Here is an 18,815-nt window from a genome sequence, read left to right as displayed (position 1 = left end):
AGGAGGGACTGGGCAGCTGTCCTCTTACCCTGCGCTCTGTACAGGAGGTGCTCTGGGCAGCTGTCAACTCCCTCCAAGGTAGCACCTGCCCTCCTCCCTCCTCCCCTCCCCCGGGGCTGGCTCCCTCTCCCCATCTGCACACAGCTGGGGTTGACTCCCTCCTCCCCCCAATCTGCACACATCTGGGGCTGACTCCCTCTCCCCCACCACCCACACACAGCTGGGGCTGTCTCCCTCTCCCTCTCCTCTCCATCTGCACACATCTGGGGCTGGCTCCCTCTCCCCCACCACCCACACACAGCTGGGGCTGGCTCCTTCTCCCCCCACCCCTACCCGTACACAGCTGGAGCTGGCTCCTTCTCCCTCTCCTCTCCATCTGCACACAGCTGGGGCTGGCTCCCTCTCCCTCTCCTCTCCATCTGCACACAGCTGGAGCTGGCTCCTTCTCCCTCTCCTCTCCATCTGCACACAGCTGGAGCTGGCTCCTTCTCCCTCTCCTCTCCATCTGCACACAGCTGGGGCTGGCTCCTTCTCCCCCCACCCCTACCCGTACACAGCTGGAGCTGGCTCCTTCTCCCTCTCCCCCACCACCCACACACAGCTGGGGCTGGCTCCTTCTCCCCCCACCCCTACCCGTACACAGCTGGAGCTGGCTCCTTCTCCCTCTCCCCCACCACCCACACACAGCTGGGGCTGGCTCCTTCTCCCCCCACCCCTACCCGTACACAGCTGGGGCTGGCCCCTTCTCCCCCCACCCCTACCCGTACACAGCTGGGGGTGGCTCCCTCTCCCCCAACCTGGGGCTGGCTCCTAAGGGCCCGGTGCCCCCACCCCCAGGCTGCCTTGCTCACCTGGTGCCAGCTTGATGTCCAGCGCTGTCCGAATGAGAGCCATCAGCGTGGATGTGAAGTGCACCGTCATGTCCTCACTGGAGATGGGCATGTTCATGCGGACCAGGCGCTGGGAACAGGCAAGGACAGGTCAGGGCTAGGCCTGTGGGGCTGCTCCCCACCCCAGGGCTACACAGTGCACGGGGTCCCTGGAGGTGGGGCTAGGCCTCCTGGGGTGGTCCCTGCAGGATCCTGGCCTGAGCAGGTAGGGGATGGGAGCTTTGCCAGCATTCACACTTGTCCCAACCCCACCCTCACCTGAGCTGAGAAAAGCAGAGATCCTGGTGAGGACCATGGTTAGGGGTCAGGCCAGTAGCCTTGATTTCTCAGAAGGGACAGGATATTCTCAGCCATAGAACCTCCTGCCCACTGCCCGTGGCTGAAAGATGGGTGTGCGACCCTGTCTCAGGCTCCCTGGGACAGTGTATAGGGTGGGGGAAACCCTGGTCTCTAAGGCCCTCCCCACCCCAGTCTCTTCCTCTCCCAGCATGGATCATCTGGATGAGAGGCAGGAGCTGCTCTGGGTCCCAGTCCCCTCAAGGGCAACACTTGGCTTTAGCTCAGGCCCAGCATGACTCCTGCCTCTCACCACCCAGCCAAGGGGCCAGAAAGAGATGGTTGAAGCCAGCTGAAGGCAGGGACCATCTCAGTTACAGGGCCAGCCCTGTGGCACTATGGGGAAAGCCACCGTCCGCAGTGCTAGAACCCTTTGTGGGCACCGGTTCCAGTCCAAGCTGCTCAACTTTGGACCCAGCTCTCTGCTATGCACCTGGGAAAGCAGCAGCACAAGTCCCAAGTGTTTGGGCCCTGCACCACGTGGCAGACCAGGAAGAAGCTCCTGGCTTCAGCTACCCTGCCCTGGTCTTTGTGGCCATCTGGAGAGTGAACCAATGGATGGAAGATCTCTCTCCCTCCCTCCTTCCTTGTCTCTCCCTATCTCTCTGTAACTTTGCCTTTCAAATAAATAAATGAATAAATAAGCAAATAAGAATCTGTAAAAAATACACAAATGAAAACCACCAGTGAGAAGAATCTCAGAGACCAGCTCCTTCCAGTCTGGGGCTCAGCCATTACCGAGTGCAGGTCAGCGCTCTGTGCAGGAGCCTGGGAAGTGCCGTGCACCCTGCTCCTGGATCCCCAGGTCTCGTCTGCACCATGGACCCCTAGACACGGCCCCAAGCTGCCTGGCACCTACTGTTCTGAAAACTCAGGAGGGCTTGAGGAAGAAACGGTACTCAGGTGCATCCGAGATGTTGGTGCCACCAGAAGGGAGCTGGAACCGGGAGCTGCACCCTGGGCTTTGCCACCCTCCCCCAAGCCATGGCCTTTCACAGCCCTGTCTCTGGCACACTGGCTCTAAATCCAGGGTCCTTAGTCTGATGGCAGGGGCTAGGGGGCACCAGGGATGGAGACAAGAGCCAGATTCTCTCCCCTGAATGCTGGCAAAGCCCCACCTGGCACATCCAGTCCTTGTGCACCCTGTGTGTTGCACACCAGGAGAAAGCTGCTTCTCAGAGTGCAGTGGCCCTGCAGACAGCACCGACAGCCGGGGGGGGGGGGGCGGGGAGGGGACTGAGCGCAAGCAGGTCATTCCTATGACAGGAGAGCTCCATCCAGGGCACCAGCAGGGCTGCCCTCCCCTGAAACAGCCAGAATCTGGTGCTCTTGGCCACAGTGCTCTGGGCAGCTGCTGGATTGGTCCACGGCCATCTACTATTCTGGAGAGTCAGCCAGTGTGGCCAGGAAGGTGCTCCAAGGGCCACCCCATCATGGCTCTGACTGCCCAGGAGGGCTCCAGGTGCAGGTGTGGACAGAGCTCTCTTTCGTAGGAACATGCATGAGTTAGGGGAAGGGCAGGGGACGAGAGGAGCCACTCAGGTCCTACAGGCTGTGCTGAGTCGGGTGACAGGGCTTGGGGACAGCATGAGCTGGAGACGCCCAGAGATGCTCTGGTGGGAAGCTCTCCGACAGGGGGAGGCACAGGCCCAGCTTGGCTGGCTGAAGAACAGGGCCCACAGGACAGCTCTGAGGGGCATAGACAGGTAGGAGGGGCTTGGGGCTGGGCCCTGTGATGTGCCTGCCCCACCCAGGAGGGGCTGGGGATGTTCCTCAGTCCACTTCCTTGCAACTCAGAGTCAGTGACTCCTGGGCTCCCAGTGACCTCTGACACCCTAGGGGTGGCAGCAGGTGCCTCTCCCTTTCACCCCCTCAATGCCACCGCAGGGCAGGCCGGAGGAACTTCTGCACCTGCTGAGCCTGGGGGAAGGGGAGTGACAGAGGCACCACAGGCCCTGCAGGCTCCACCAACCCAGGAGCCCCGGCTCCCGGCCCTTGGCTCCGGCTGACTCCTCATTCCTGCAAAGGGAAGGAACAAAGGCCAGCTCCAGGCTCCTGAGCCGGGGCAGGTGTGGTGGTGGTTGAGTCCCTGAGTGTGGGAGGGAGGCAGAGACAGGGCAGGGAGGAGCAGAGGGAACCAGCGAGGCAGCCGGGTGCAGACAGTGGCACAGGGGCCAGACAGTAGAGCCAGCCCTAGGGGAGACAGGCGAGCCGGCCCCCTTGGGTGGGGGCGCGGGGCGGGGTCTACCTTGTACGCGACTCGAGCAGGGCACTTCTTCCCCAGCCCCAGGGGTGGGGACATGTGCTTCAGCATCTCAAACATGTCACTGTAACTGATGCGCCCACTGGAGACCCGTCCCCGAGGCCAGCAGGGAGTTCCACAGGAGGAGGGCAGCGGGGAGCAGGGGAGGAAGCAGACAAGAAGACAGGTCCAGTTAATCCAAGCGCTGGGCCCGGCGCCCAGGTCCACAGGTAGGGTAGGGGGGTCTCTGCTGGGCTCGGTCCCCTCCTGGCCCCCACTCAGCCTCCCGCGGGGCAGCGGGCAGGGGTGGCGTCTGAGCTAATGAACATGGAGGGGTGAGGAAGGGCTGCATCGGGGCGGCTTTGGGTTGTTCATCTCTGAGTTCACTCTTTCAGAAGCCACAGATGATGCCAAATCAGAGAAGAGCTGTGCACTGTTCCGCCAGAGCCGGCAGACAGGGCACGAAGCAGGCCAGGCTGTGGCCATGAGCCACAGGGAAACACCAGCTTTCTTTGGGGCCAGATTTGCTTCCAAGTGAGGGCAGAAGCTAAAAAGGTGGAGAAAAATCTAAATGAAGCCAGAAAACTACAGGGAGCCTGAAGCTCTACAGCCAACCTTGACCACAGGGCAAGTGCTACTCCAAGCCCAGAGACGCCCGAGGCTGGCCCAGGGCAGGGCTGCTGCAGGGAGGGAGGAGCTGGGGCGGGGCGTGGGCCGGGCCTCCAGTGTGGGTCCTAGAACCCAAAAGCCTCCAGGCTCGGGAAGGTGCCTGGGGGCCCAGGACCTTGTGTTCCAGCAGCAGAGAGGCCACGAGGCCTGGGGCCTGCTGCTACCCTGGGCGGCTACCTGTGACAGACAGGTTCACATGGCCCAGGAGACAGGGGGCAGCCTCTTCCCGGCACGTGGGTCTGCCCCAGGACCTCACTCTCCTCCCATGACTCCAGACCGGGGGCTCCTCGGCTGAGCTGGGCAGATCGGAGTCTGTGGCCCACTCTGCCACTGCCCTCTCCTCTTCCAGGCCTGGGAAACCAAGCCAGAGGGTGAGCTGCTCCTGGTTTACCAGTGCCCAGGCCCCTCCTCTGTGGCCCTCGGCCTCTGGCCTGTCAGACCATCAGCCCACCTGCGAGAGCTCAGAGGAAAACTGGGTGAGGCAGCCGCTGCCTTGGCACAGGCAGGATCTGGCCCCCAGCCCCCACCCCGCCGGCCGGTCCTGGCCAACGTGGCCCAGCCAGAATGCCTTCTCTGTGCGCTGTCTCACGAGGCTGCCTGTCCCCAGCCAGCTGGAGGAGTCAGGGGGGTCAGACAGGGAACCAAAGCGTCCAGGAGGCTGGGGTGCGGGCGGGGCAGGGGCGGGGGCAGGGCAGGAGAGGTGAGGTGTCGACATTCCCAGACCAGGCAGGGGTGTGTGCTGTGTCTGCGCTGGGGACAGGGAGCATGTCGGATGGAGGCTCTGGAGTTGCAAACCTTGTAGGCCAACCTACGAGGGCAGTTCTTCCCTAAGCCAACGGGTGGCGCAATACAACGCAACAAACTGTACATATCCTTATAATGAATCCGGCAACTGGAAAGGAAACGTCACAGGTTATGGCAACAAAGGCATGGTGGGACCCATCCCGCCCGCCTGCCCCAGAGCTATAGTGTTGAAGCTGAGGGGTATGGCCAGACAGGAACTCCCTAGTTGGGGGCACTGGGGTTTAGACCACCCCAGGAGGCGTGGCCATCCCAGGATAATTCCTGGAGCCTAATGTGAGCAGGAGGCACTAGACGCAGAACACCTGTGGGCTCCACAGAGGCCGCACCTGCTGCCCGATGCTGAGCCCCCACCCTGCACACAACCGCACTTTGCTTGCTACTAGCTCTTCCTGCAGACCCTGAGACGGGTGTGCCCCGGGCCGCTCTGGCTGACACAGGTCTTCTTCCTAACACAGCAGCCTCAGAGGCATGCCCTGTATGCTTCCTGAGCACACCGTGTCCTCCCAGGAGCCTGCAGGTCCAGCTGAGGAGCTGCTGCTCCAGGGCTGGCGCCCCCAGGTCAGCACAGACACCTTTCTCTCCTCCACTGCGGCACCGCACCCGCACCCCAACACCACAGTGCAGCCGGCTACAGGTCATGCTGAATCTGCTTCCAGGTAGAGGGAAGGAAAAGGAAGCCCCTTCAGCTTCCCCCAACGAGCTGGCCAACCACAAGGGGCTGGGTGCACGTGGGACCTCTCAGCCCCCACAACTGCCCCATCCATCAAACTGCCAGATGCCATCAGAGGGGGTGTGGGCCTAACACTGTCACTCTCTGATTCAAACACTATCCTTGCCATCCTCAAAGCCAAGTCCAAGACGCTTGTTTAACTGGATGTCCAAGGCCCTCCTCAGCCTGCTCCAGCCTTCATGCCAGTCCTCTGCAGGGTGCTGCCCTCCCCAGCCTGATGCAGCCTCCTGGGCTGCCCCCGACTCCAGTGCCCCCGTCAGCTGTAGGGCCATGGCCTCTGGCTCACCAAACAGGTGTGGCCCCTCCTCCCTCAGAAACACCCTGGCATGGCTGAGTGCCTGAGAGTGGGCAGCTGCTCTGCCGAAGGCCCTGTCCCCAGCACATGGCAGACACTCAGGGAGTGCTGAGCGGACAGATGGACGAATACAAAACCAGCACACAGATTGCTCCAACAAGTGTGGCTGACTTTCTGCTCTCGACTCTCCACACTTCACCACCAGGTACACCAGAAACCCCGGCCTCAACAGGGCATGCACATGTACTCACACACAAAAGCACACAAGAGACGCACGTGCACACAGACATGCAATGCAAACACACAGCACACACATGCACACATGAAGTTACATGAACCACACATGTACACACAAACGTGCAGGTGCACAAGACACATGCACACGCCTGTGTGCACACATAGCACATGTACACATAAAACACTACACGGGTGCACACATCTGTGCTTGTGCACACACACGCCCCACTCAGGAAATTTCACAGAGCTTTGTTCTTTCAAGGTTTCTCCCCAAGAACGAGGAGCTCTCTGAGTGTCCACCCGGGAAATGAACACATCCATGTCCCTGCATCCGTCAGGAGGCACTCAGAGGCCCAGGCTGCCCCAGCTGTGCCCAGGACATGGGGTCCAGATGCATGCCTCTGCAGCTCTGGCCTCCTCCAGCCCGTGCTGCTCACGGGAGCAGAGCTGTGCTCGCTGCTTACAGGCCATGTCGGTACCACTGCTGGACCTGTGGGTCTGGTGCATTATCTTGTATGTGCCACATCTGGGTGAGGCCTGTATCCTGCATTTACTCAACATGCACTTTCTGTATCCACCCCTGACTTTCACGCTTTTGTTAACTCAGGTTTGGGAAGCAGTCTGCACCCCAGTGCAGGTTGGCCCAGTCCATCTCCTGCATGCTCCGCTCTGCTCTGAGCTGTGGCCGACCTTGGAGGACCCGGACACATGTTCACGAGATATGGAGGAGTGGTCTCACTTCACACACCTGCCTTGGCCCTCTGGTTTTGTACCACAGCCTCCTAGAAATAGAGGCAAACCCTTGCATCACAGTCTGGACGACCCTACAGGGTCCAAGCCTCGGGTTTGGTTGCCTCCACTCCACTCTGACTGGCCCTCTCCGAACACAGACCTGGTGTGGCTGGCTGTCCCCAAGCTGAACATTGCTGTACAAGTCCTGGACACTGCAGGGCACACAGGTTCATGCATGAGAGGTGACAGGCACACATGAAGCATGACAGACACGTACATGAGATGCAACGTGTTCATACATGAGACATGACATACACACATGAGACATGACACACACAAGACATGATGGACACACACATGAGACATGACAGGTTCATACATGAGACATGACAAGACTTCCCAAAGCCACGGAAACAGCCACATACACCACAAAGCATGAACAAATGTGCACTTGCTCATGCAAGTGTGCATCATGTGAAAATCATAAAGTCATAATTTGCTCACTAAAGTGGAAAACACACACAGAGACTCTAGACACTGTGGGCCTGGTGCCCTGGGCAGGAGTGACCTGTGCTGCAGGGGCTCCGGGGCTTGCCTGGCCTGGACAAGGACTCACTGTGATGGGGACAGGGAGGAAGCCCAGCTGAGTCTCCAAGCCTTTGGGCCTATGTACTGCTCTCCGAGCAGAGCTTCAACTGCAGGGAAAACGAGGACCTGAGGAGCTGTATGGGTGGTGGGGACTTCCCCGGGAGGAGTCTGGTCATCTCCAGGACACCCGCAGCAAGAGGCTGAAGGCAGAGCTCTACGCCAGCATGTTCCCTGAGCACCTGCTGTGGGTGCTGAACAGGCCCGTGTCCTACCCAGCAGCAGCCTGGTCTCTGCACACCCTGCGTTCTTCCTTCAAAGAGCAGCCCTCAGTGACTGAGGCTCGAACAAGAAAGTAAACAGGTGACTGATTTGGTGAACACGAACCAACGAGCAAGTGCGTGCGTGAATGAGCGAATGACCAGATGAGGGATGCACAGGGACACAGCGGGGACCCTGCTCTGCTTGCCTCCCTCCTGAGGACAGCAGCCATGGGCTTCAGGACCCTCCTATGGGACGTGGTCTCAAGCAGCTTCACCTTCTGACCCCCACACTCTCCCTCACAAGACCCTTGCTCTGTTTAGGTGTGAACCACTTCTACTGCAGCACAGCAAACCTCCTTGCTGTGTCAAGGGCATGGACCTGCGTCTGGCCCTGTGGCTGAGACGCCTGTGCCCCACATCACAGGGCCTGGGTTTCAGGCCAGCTCCACTCCTGACTTCCGCTCCCTGCTAATGTGTACCCGGGACCAGCAGAGGTGGGTCAGGTCCTGGGTTTATGCCACCCACATGGGAGACCTGGGTGGAGTGCCCAGCTTCAGGCTTCTTCCGCAGGTATTGGAGGAATGCACTAGCAAATGCAAATTCTGTCTGCAACTCACTGTCTCTCTGCTTCTTAATAAATAAAACAAGACAAAACAACATAAGGAAAACCACGCTCATGGAACGTGTGCTGTGCGTGCACTGGGGTGGGCACCTGCCGGCTCCTTCCTCAAGGAAAAGAGCGAGACCCTCGGCCTTCAGCAATCCCACAGCCCATGTCTCCCTGCCCTCCCTGCCCTCTGACCTCACAGGGTGCTGGAACCCAGCTTCCTCCACAGCCCTCAAGGGAGCACAACCAGCTCCTGTCCAGTGGAGCCCCAGAAGCCCTCCATGGCCCCCAGGTACCGGGCGACGACTCCCCAGCCCAGAGAGGTGCACAAGGGCCCACGTGATGGCACCGTCCCACGTGGAGCAGGAGAAACACCTGGGCCCCAGACCAAGTCTCGTGGAAGAAGCCACTTGAAGAGATTCCAAAGCCAGCCCGGCCCTGTGCTGAGATCCGCAGGCAGGGACCACCCCTGAGGACCACCAGGGCTCACTCACCACGCGGCCGGGTCGTATTCAGCCCAGACCCGGATGAACTCATCCAGGTGGTGAGGCCCTAAGATGGAAGAGTCCCGTGTAAGGTACTCAAAATTGTCCATGATCACAGCCACAAAGAGGTTCAACATCTGCAGGACAGGAAGGAGAAAAGGTGATGTAGACAGCACCCAGCCTGCCCACCCCTCCTCCAGCCATGGTCTGTTGCGATGCCACCAGGGGCAGAGGTCACTCTGACCTGGCCAGGGAGCAGAGGTCACTCTGTCCTGACCTGGGGAACAGAAGTCACTCTGTCCTGACCTGAGGGGCAGAGGTCACTCTGACCTGGCTGGGGAGCAGAGGTCACTCTGGCCTGACCTGGGAGCAGAGGTCACTCTGACCTGGCCAGCAGCTATCCCACAGGCCCTGCACTGGGATTTCCAGGACTTTCCCCCACCTCAGGGTCTAGATTCCACAAACTGCACCCATATCTGTCCTCCAAAGGCTCTGCTCTCTCCTGCTGCTGCCCCATGTCACGTGGGCCCCTGCCCAGGGTCCACACTGCCACTCAGGTCCATCGTCCCTCAACACTGAGGGACAGCTCTGTGTCCCTCAGCTCTGTGACAGCACCAGCTTTGCAGTTAGAAGTTGGCGCTCCACAGGCCAACAGCTGGGTGTGTGCATACATGTACAAATACATACATATGTATATATACATGGCTGAAATTCACACAACACACAAGGGATGTTTTATAAAACGCACGGTGCAGCAGCAGGTGGGGCACTCACAGTGCCGTGCGAGCATCTCTCCGGTTTCACCACTGGCTCATCACCTGGCAGAACGTCCCCTACCTCCCCTGCACCCCGCCTGCAGCGTCTCCCGGCAGCACCACCCTCCTGCCTGCAGGTTTGTTCACTCCGGACCTGTCACTGAAATGAGGTCTTGTCTGCCTTCTCTCAGGCGGGCAGCACCCACAGATGCACACCTGGCTGTCATGGTCGATGCTCATGGACACTCCCATGCAGACGCATCCTCTCCCCGCTCTTGGGGACATGTGAGGGCACTGCTGGGTCATGTGGTCATTTTATGCTGAAGTTTTAGGGACCTGCCCGACTTTCTGCACTTTGCAATGCTGCCAGCAGTGCACCACAGTTTTTTTCCTCCACAGCCGTCCCAATGGCTGCTACGTCCCCTTTTAAATAAACACTGCTCCAGTTGTCACGGTGGACACGGAGCACTAGCTTAAGGTGGATTTGATTTGCGTTTCCTTAATGACCAAGGATGCTGAACACCTCTTCATGTGGCTGTTGGCCGTTTGTACATCTTCTTCTTCTTTTTTAATATTTATTTATTTGAAAGGCAGAGTTACAGAGAGGGAGGGAGAGAGAGGTCTTCCATTGCTGGTTAACTCCCCAGATGGCCACCACGGCCAGGGCTGGGCCAGGCTAAAGCCAGGAGCCAGGAGCTCCATCTGGGTCTCCCACATGCGTGCAGGAATCCAAGCACTTGGGCAGATGGAAGACCTATCTCTCTGTCTCCCTCTCTCTGTGTGTAACTCTACCTCTACCTCTCAACTAAATAAATAAATTAAAAAAATAAATAAATAAAAAAGAGAGTTCTTTACTTAATGCTGGATATCACCAGACATATGATCTGCAGATACTTACTCCTATTCTATATGGCCCCACTGGCTGGGACCTTACAGGGGCTGACAGTGGCAGGCATGTCTGGAGCAACAATCACCCGGTGACCCAGGAGGCAGAGACAGAGATGGGCACCTTCTGCTGTCCCCTCTGGGCTCCATCCTGGGGCGTCAAATCCTGTTCAACCATGATACTTTTTTTTTCTTGTCTGACTGCTCTGGCCAGGATTTTTTTCTTTCTTTCTTTTTAAGATTTACTTATTTATTTGAAAGTCAGAGTTACCCAGGGAGGGGAGAGGGAGGGAGGGAGGGAGGGAGGAGGGAGGCGGGGGAGAGAGAGAGAGAGATGTCTTCCATCCGATGGTTTACTACCCAATTGGCTGCAATGGTCGGAGCTGTGCCTATCCAAAGCCAGGAGCCTGGAGCTTCTTCCAGGTCTCCCATGTGGGTGCAGTGGCCCAAGGACTTGGGCCATCTTCTACTACTGCTATCCCAGGCCATAGCAGAGAGCTGGATCAGAAGTGGAGCAGCTGGGAATCAAACTGGTGCCCATATAGGATGCTGACGCTTCAGGGCAGGGCATTAACCCGCGTTAACCACAGCGCTGACCCAAGCCAGGATTTCCATCATGACGGGCAATGGCTGTGGGAGTTCCCCGTAACTGAGCTTCTTATAAAGCCCTTCCTCTTACTAAGGAAGCTCCCTTCCAAGTTCTCCATTTTCTTCATTTTCTTTTCTTCTTCTTCTTCTTCTTCTTCTTCTTCTTTTTTTTTTTTTTTTTGCTTCTGAATGTTCTTTATAATGAAAATGCATTAAGTTTTGTCAAATAGTTCTCCATCTACTGAGGTGATCATGCAGCTGGCTTCTCACTGCAGTGATATTGTTGGTGTTTTCCTTACATTCAACCACTGCCAGATTCCTGGAATAAACTCCATTTTGTCATGGGGTGCATTTCTTAGTGTGTGGTCAGAATTGCTTTACTAGTATTCTGTGCAGAATTTCTTCATCAACATTCTTAAGGGATATTCATTTTCTTCTTCAATTTTTAGAAAGCTTTAACAAATATAAATTTCATAGGTACAGTTTTTGGAATATAGCAGTTCTTCCCCCCATACCCACCCTCCCACCCCCTTGTCCCACCTCCTACTCCCTCTCCCATCCCATACTTCATTAAGATTCATTTTTAATTATTTTATATACAGAAGATCAACTCTATACTAAGTGAAGATTTCAACAGTTTGTACCACACAGACACACAAAGTATAAAGTACGGTTTGAAAACTAGTTTTACCATTAATTTGCATAGTACAACACATTAAGGACAGAGATCCTACATGGGGAGTAAGTGCACAGTGACTCCTATTGTTGAGTTAACAATTGACACTCTTTTTTTTTTTGGACAGGCAGAGTTAGACTGAGAGAGAGAGACAGAGAGAAAGGTCTTCCTTTTCCATTGGTTCACCCCCCCAAATGGTTGCTACAGCCGGCACGCTGCGCTGATCCAAAGCCAGGAGCCAGGTGCTTCCTCCTGGTGTCCCATGCAGGTGCAGGGCCCAAGCACTCCTCTACTGCCTTCCTGGGCCACAGCAGAAAGCTGGACTGGAAGAGGAACAACCAGGACAGAATCTGGAGCCCCAACCAGGACTAGAATTCAGGGTGATAGCGCCGCAGGTGGAGGATTAGCCAAGTGAGCCACAGCGCCGGCCTGACATTCTTTCTTATGACGTCAGTAATCACCAGAGGCTCTTGTCATGAGCTGCCAAGGCTATGGAAGCCTCTTGAGTTCACAAACTCCGACCTTATTTAGACAAGGCCATAACCGAAGTGGAAGTTCTCTCCTCCCTTCAGAGAAAGGTACTTCCTTCTTTGATGGCCCCTTCTTTCTGCTGAGATCTCACTCACAGAGATCTTTCATTTAGGTCACTTTTTTGCCATAGTGTCTTGGTTTCCCATGCATGAGAAACGCTCATGGGCTTTTTAGCTGGATCCAAATGCCTTAAGCCTGATTCTGAGGCCAGAGTGCTGTTTAGGGCATTTGCCATTCTATGAGTCTGCTGTGTGGCCTGCTTCCCATGTTGGATCCTTCTCTCCTTTTTAATTCTTTTTATTTTTTTAAAAAAATTTATTTATTTATTTGAAAGAGTTACACTGTTACACAGAGAGAGAAGGATGGAGGCAGAGAGAGAGAGAGAGAGAGAGAGAGGTCTTCCATCTGATGGTTCACTCCCCAGTTGGCCGCAATGGCTGGAGCCACGCTGATCCGAAGCCAGGAGCCAGGAGCCTTTTCCAGGTCTCCCACATGGGTGCAGGGGCCCAAGGACTTAGACCATCTTCCACTGCTTTCCTAGGCCATAGCAGGGAGCTGGATCAGAAGTGGAGCAGCCAGGTCTCGAACCAGCGCCCATATGGAATGCCGGTGCTGCATGCCAGGGCATTAACCCACTGCACCACAGCGCCGGCCCCAGAGAGCTTTTATTTAATAAATATAAATTTCATAGGTACAGCTTTTGGAATATAGCAACTCTTGCCCCCATACTCGCTTTCCCACTCCCCTCCCATCCTGCCTCCTACTCCCTCTCCCATCCCATTCTTCATTACATTCATTTTTAATTATCTTTATATACAGAAGATCAACTCTGTACTAAGTAAAGATTTCAACAGTTTACACCCACACAGACACACAAGGTATAAAGTAATGTTTGGAGATAAGTTTTACTGTTAATTCTCATAGTACAACCCATTAAGGACAGAGGTCCTACGTGGGGAGCAAGTGCACAGTGACTCCTGTTGTCAATTAACAACTGACACTCTTATTATGATGTCAGTAATCACCCGAGGCTCTTGTCATGAGCTGCCAAGGCTATGGAAGCCTTTTGAGTCTACAAAGTCCGTCATTATTTAGACAAGGTCATAGTCAAAGTAGAAGTTCTCTCCTCCCTTCAGAGAAAGGTACCTCCTTCTTTGATGGCCCGTTCTTTCCGCTGGGATCTCACTCACAGAGATCTTTCATGTAGGCCATTTTTTGCCACAGTGTCTTGGCTTTCCATGCCTGAAATGCTCTCATGGGCTTTATAGCCAGATCCAAATGCCTTAAGGGTTGATTCTGAGATCAGAGTGCTGCTTAGGGCATTTGTCATTCTATGAGTCTGCTGTGTGGCCTGCTTCCCATGTTGGATCATTCTCCCCTTTTAATTCTATCTGTTGTTATTAGCAGACACGTGGTCTTATTTATGTGATCCCTTTGACACTTATTCCTAGCTATATGATCAGTTACACACTTAAATGATTATTTTAACTAGTAAGATGGCATTAGTACTACACAGCTTAATGGGATTTGGAGTCCCATGGAAAGTTTTTAGCTTTACCCTTAGGGATAAGTCCATGGGAATGTGTGCCATACTGTAAATCTCCTTCCTCTCTTATTCCCCCTCTTGTTTTCTACAGGGATCAATTCTCAATTGGATTTAAACACCTAAGAATAATTCTGTGTTAAGTAAAGATTTCAAGCAATGGTACTAAGTAGAAAGAGAAAATAGTAAAAAGAAAAATTATACTAGACACTTTAAGTCTTCTGGATTTGAAGAGGATGAGGCTATGCTGCCCCAGAATTTGCTACCTCCACACAGGACTATTGTGGACTGAAAACAACTGAGAATCACCAGATACAGGAGGGGCTCTCTGTCCTCCCCATATCTTATAGTTTCCTCTTGTAGAGGTGACCCTACTCCTCCCCAGATGAAGGAGGAGAACAGATTTTATCATCAGAGATCCAGAGCTGGCACTGAACTGAGTCTGTAGAAATAAACCAGATTCAATAATCCTTTATTTTCCAATAGGTTTCCTCATATTCTTGGTCTTTCTCACAATTTACCATCATTTGAGGCCCAAACCTCCTTGGCTGAAATAGTATAAAAGACTCCAAGTCTGGGGTGTACATTCAGCATAGTGGTTAGGATGCCTGCATCCCACATTGGGGTAGGCTCCTGATGTCAGTTTCCTACTAATGCATACCACAGGAACCAGCAGTGGTGACCCCAGTAACTGTGTTCTTGTCTAGGCCTCTGAACATGGGTTCTGTTCTTGGCCCCTTTAGAACAAGTTTTTTTGAGTTTTATTAAGATTTTTTGTTTATTTTAAAGGGAGAGAGAGAGAGACAGAAAGAAAGAAAGAGTGAAAGAGAGAGAGAAAGAAAGCAGAGAGAAAGAAAGAGAGAAAGAGAAAGAGAAAGAAAGCAGAGAGAAAGAAAGAGAGAAAGAGAGAAAGAGAGAGAAAGAGAGAGAAAGAGAGAGAAAGAGAAAGAGAAAGAGAAAGAGAAAGAGAAAGAGAACGAGAAAGAGAAAGAGAAAGAGAAAGAGAAAGAGAAGGAAGGAAGGAAGGAAGGAGGGAGGGAAGGAAGGACGAACTCTCCATTTTAATTCTATCAATTGTTATTAGCAGACACTTGGTCTTATTTATGTGATCCCTTTGACACTTAATCCTATCTTTATGATCAGTTATGAACTTAAACTGATCACTTTAACTAGTAAGATGGCATGGGTACATGCCAACTTAATGGGATTTGGAGTCCAATGGCAAGTTTTAAGCTTTATCATTAGCGGTAAGTCCGAGTGAGCATGTGCCAAGCTGTACATCTCCTTCCTCTCTTATTCCCACTCTTATTTTTAACAGGGATCAATTTTCAATTGGGCTTAAACACCTAAGAATAATTCTGTGCTAAGTAGAGCTCAACCAATGGTATTAAGTAGAAAAAGAAAATAGTAAAAAGAATAAAACAATAAACTGTTCCTCAACATTCAGGACAAGGGCTGATCAAGTCAATGCTTCTCATAGTGTCAGTATTGCTTCTACAGGTTTCCTTTTAGGTGTTCAGTTAGTTGTCACAGATCAGGGAGACCATATGATATTTGTCCCTTTGGGACTGGCTAATTTCTCTCGGTATGATGTTTTCCAGATTCCTCCATTTTGTTGCAAAAGATCGGATTTCATTTTTTTTTTACCTCTGTGTAGTATTCCATAGAGTGCATATTCTGTAATTTCTTTATCCAGTCTTTTGTTGATGGCATTTAGGTTGATTCCATGTCTTAGCTATTGTGAATTGAGCTGCAATAGACATGGAGGTGAAGACAGCTCTTTTATTTGCCGATTTAATTTCCTTTAGGTAAATTCCGAGGAGTGGGATGGCTGGGTCATATGGTAGAACTATATTCAGATTTCCAAACTGTCTTAAATAGTGGTTTTTCCAGTTTGCATTCCCATCAACAGTGAATTAGGGTACCTTTTCCCCCACATTCTTACCAGCATTTGTTGTTTGCTGATTTTTGTATGAAAGCCGTTCTAATCAGGGTGAGGTGAAACCTCATTGTGTGTGTGTGTTTTTTTTTTTTTAAGATTTATTTATTTATTTGAAAGACAGAGTTACATAGAGAGAAGGAGAGGCAGAGAGAGAGAGAGAGAGAGGGAGGGAGAGAAGTCTTCCATCTGCTGGTTCACTCCCCAGTTGGCCACAATGGCTGGAACTGAGCCAATTCGAAGCCAGGAGCCAGGAGCTTCTTTTGGGTCTCCCATGCGGGTACAAGGGCCCAAGGACTTGGGCCTTCCTCTACTGTCTTCTCAGGCCATAGCAGAGAGCTGTATCAGAAGTGGAGCAGCTGGGACTCAAGCTGGTGCCCATATGGGATGCCGACACTGCAGGTGGCAGCTTTACCCACTAGGCCACAGTGCTGGCCCCTCATTGTGGTTTTGATTTGCATTTCCCTGATGACTAATGATCCTGAACATTTTTTCGTGTGTCTGTTGGCCATTTGGATTTCCTCTTTTGAAAAATGTCTTTTTAAAGTCCTTGGGCCATCTCTTAAGTGAGTTGTTTATTTTGTTGTTGTGGAATTTCTTGATCTCTCTGTAGATTCTGGTTATTAATCCTGTATCAGTTGTATAATTTCCAAGTAATTTCTCCCATTCTGTCAGCTGCCTCTTTACTTTTCTGTTTCTTTCACCATACAGAAACTTCTCAGTTTGATGTAATCCCAGTTGTTAATTTTGGCTTCGGCTGCCTATAACCCTGAGGTCTTTTCCAAGAACTCTTTGCCTGTGGCAATATCTTGTAGGGTTTCTCCAATGTTCTCTAATAATTTGATGGTGTTGGGTCATAGTTTTAGATCCTTAATCCATGTTGAGTGGATTTTTGTGTAAGGTGTAGGGGTCTTGCTTCATACTTCTGCATATGGAAATCCAGTTTTCCAAGCACCATTTGTTGAACAGACTGTCCTTGCTCCAGGAATTGGTTTTAGCTCCTTGATCAAATATAAGTTGACTGTAGATGTTTGGATTAATTTCTGGTGTTTCTATTCTGTTCCATTGGTCTCTCCAACTGTTTTTGTACCAGTACGGGCTGTTTTGATTATAATTACCCTATAGTATGCCATTGTGGCCGGTGCCGCAGCTCAATAGGCTAATCCTCCGACTGCGGCATTGGCACACCGGTTTCTAATCCCGGTCGGGGTGCCGGATTCTGTCCCGGTTGCCCCTCTTCCAGTCCAGCTCTCTGCTCTGGCCGGGGAGTGCAGTGGAGGATGGCCCAAGTACTTGGGCCCTGCACCCCATGGGAGACCAGGAGAAGCACCTGGCTCCTGCCTTCGGATCAGCGCGGTGCACCAGCCGCAGCACGCCGGCCATGGCGGCCATTGGAGGGTGAACCAATGGCAAAAGGAAGACCTTTCTGTCTGTCTGTCTCTCTCTCACTGTCCACTCTGCCTGTCAAAAAATAAAAAAGAAATCTAGTATTGTGATGCCTCCAGATTTTTTTTTTTTTTTTTTTGCTGTACAAGATTGCTTTAGCTACTTGGGGTCTCCTGTGTCTCCATATGAATTTCAGCATCATTTTTTCCAGATCAGAGAAGAGTGTCTTTGGTATTTTGATTAGTACCACATTGAATCTGTAAATTGCTTTTGGAAGAATGGACATTCTGATGATATTGATTCTTCTAATCCATGAACACGGAAGATTTTTCCATTTTTTGTATCTTTTTCTATTTCTTTCTTGAAGTTTTGTAATTCTCATCATAGATCATATCTTTGGTCATATATCATATATCATATATCATCATATCCTTGGTCAAGTTATTCCAAGGTATTTGATTTTTTTTGTAGCTATTGTGGCACTGTCTGTGTATATAAAGGCTGTTGATTTTTGTGTATTGATTTTATATCCTGCTACTTTACCAAACTCTTATTTGAGTTCCAATAGTCTCTTAGTGGAGTTCTTTGGCTCCCCTAAATAAAGAATCAAATAGTCTGCAAAGAGGGATAGTTTGACTTCTTCCTTCCAATTTGTATCCCCTTTGATTTCTTTTTCTTGCCTAATGGCTCTGGCTAAAACTTCCAGGACTATATTGAATAGTAATGGTGAGAGTGGGCATCCCTGTCTGGTACCAGACCTCAGTAGGAATGCTTCCAACATTTCCCCATTCAATAGGATGCTGGCTGTGGGTTTGTCATAAATTGCCTTGATTGTGTTGAGGAACATTCCTTCTAAACCCAAAATGCTAGGGCCAGCACCATGGCTCACTTGGCTGGCCAATCCTCCACCTTCGGTGTCAGAATCCCATATGGGTGCCGGGTTCTAGTCCCGGTTGCTCCTCTTCCAGTCCAGCTCTCTGCTGTGGCCCGGGAAGGCAGTGGAGGATGATCCAAGTGCTTGGGCGCCTGCACCCACGTGGGAAACCAGGAAGAAGCACCCGGCTCCTGGCTTCGGATTGGCATAGCTCCGGCTGTAGTGGCCATTTGGAGGGTGAACCAACGGAAGGAAGGCCTTTCTCTCTGTCTCTCCCTCTCACTGTCTGTAACTCTACCTGTCAAATAAATAAATAAAAAATCTTTAAAAAAATAAAAAAAAAAACAAAATGCTTAGAGTTTTCATCATGAAAGTGTTGTATTTTATCAAATGCTTTCTCTGCATCTATTAAGATAATCATATGGTTTTTGTTCAGCAGGTTGTTAATGTGGTGTATGACATCGATTGATTTGCAAATTTTGAACCATCCCTGCATACCAGGGATAAATCCCACTTGGTCTGGGTGGATATCCTTCTGATGTGTTGTTGGATTCTATTGGCTAGAATTTTGTTGAGGATTTTTGCATCTATGTTCATCAGGGAAATTGGTCTGTAATTCTCTTTTTCTGTTACATCTTTTTTCAGGTTTAGGAATTAAAGTGATGCTAGCTTCGTAGAAAGAATTTGGGAGGATTTCCTCTTTTGCAATTGTTTTGAATAGCTTGTGAAGAATTGGAGTTAGTTCTTCACTAAATGTCTGGTT

At 52.0% G+C, this 18,815-nt stretch overlaps 1 protein-coding gene across 13 annotated transcripts in view; it reads right to left on the bottom strand.

Annotated features, from left to right (window-relative positions):
- Positions 1 to 18,815, bottom strand: part of CACNA1B (calcium voltage-gated channel subunit alpha1 B) — a 201,815-nt gene that overhangs the window by 15,519 nt on the left and 167,481 nt on the right. For 9 of the 13 annotated variants that reach the window (XM_070068043.2, XM_070068152.2, XM_070068185.2 and 6 more), the window contains 3 exon segments: positions 8,885 to 9,012; positions 3,475 to 3,571; positions 852 to 960 (listed from right to left, as the gene is read on the bottom strand). In XM_070068043.2, coding sequence (XP_069924144.1) covers positions 852 to 960; positions 3,475 to 3,571; positions 8,885 to 9,012 — 334 coding nt within the window. 13 annotated transcript variants of the gene reach the window in all.

This window comes from Oryctolagus cuniculus, chromosome 1, assembly GCF_051225735.1.
Source record: "Oryctolagus cuniculus isolate XC-2025 breed Fujian yellow rabbit chromosome 1, ASM5122573v1, whole genome shotgun sequence".
NCBI classification, from domain to species: Eukaryota; Metazoa; Chordata; class Mammalia; order Lagomorpha; family Leporidae; genus Oryctolagus; species Oryctolagus cuniculus.
Note: the sequence above shows the minus strand (reverse complement) of the source record. Positions and strands in the feature narration are given on the sequence as shown.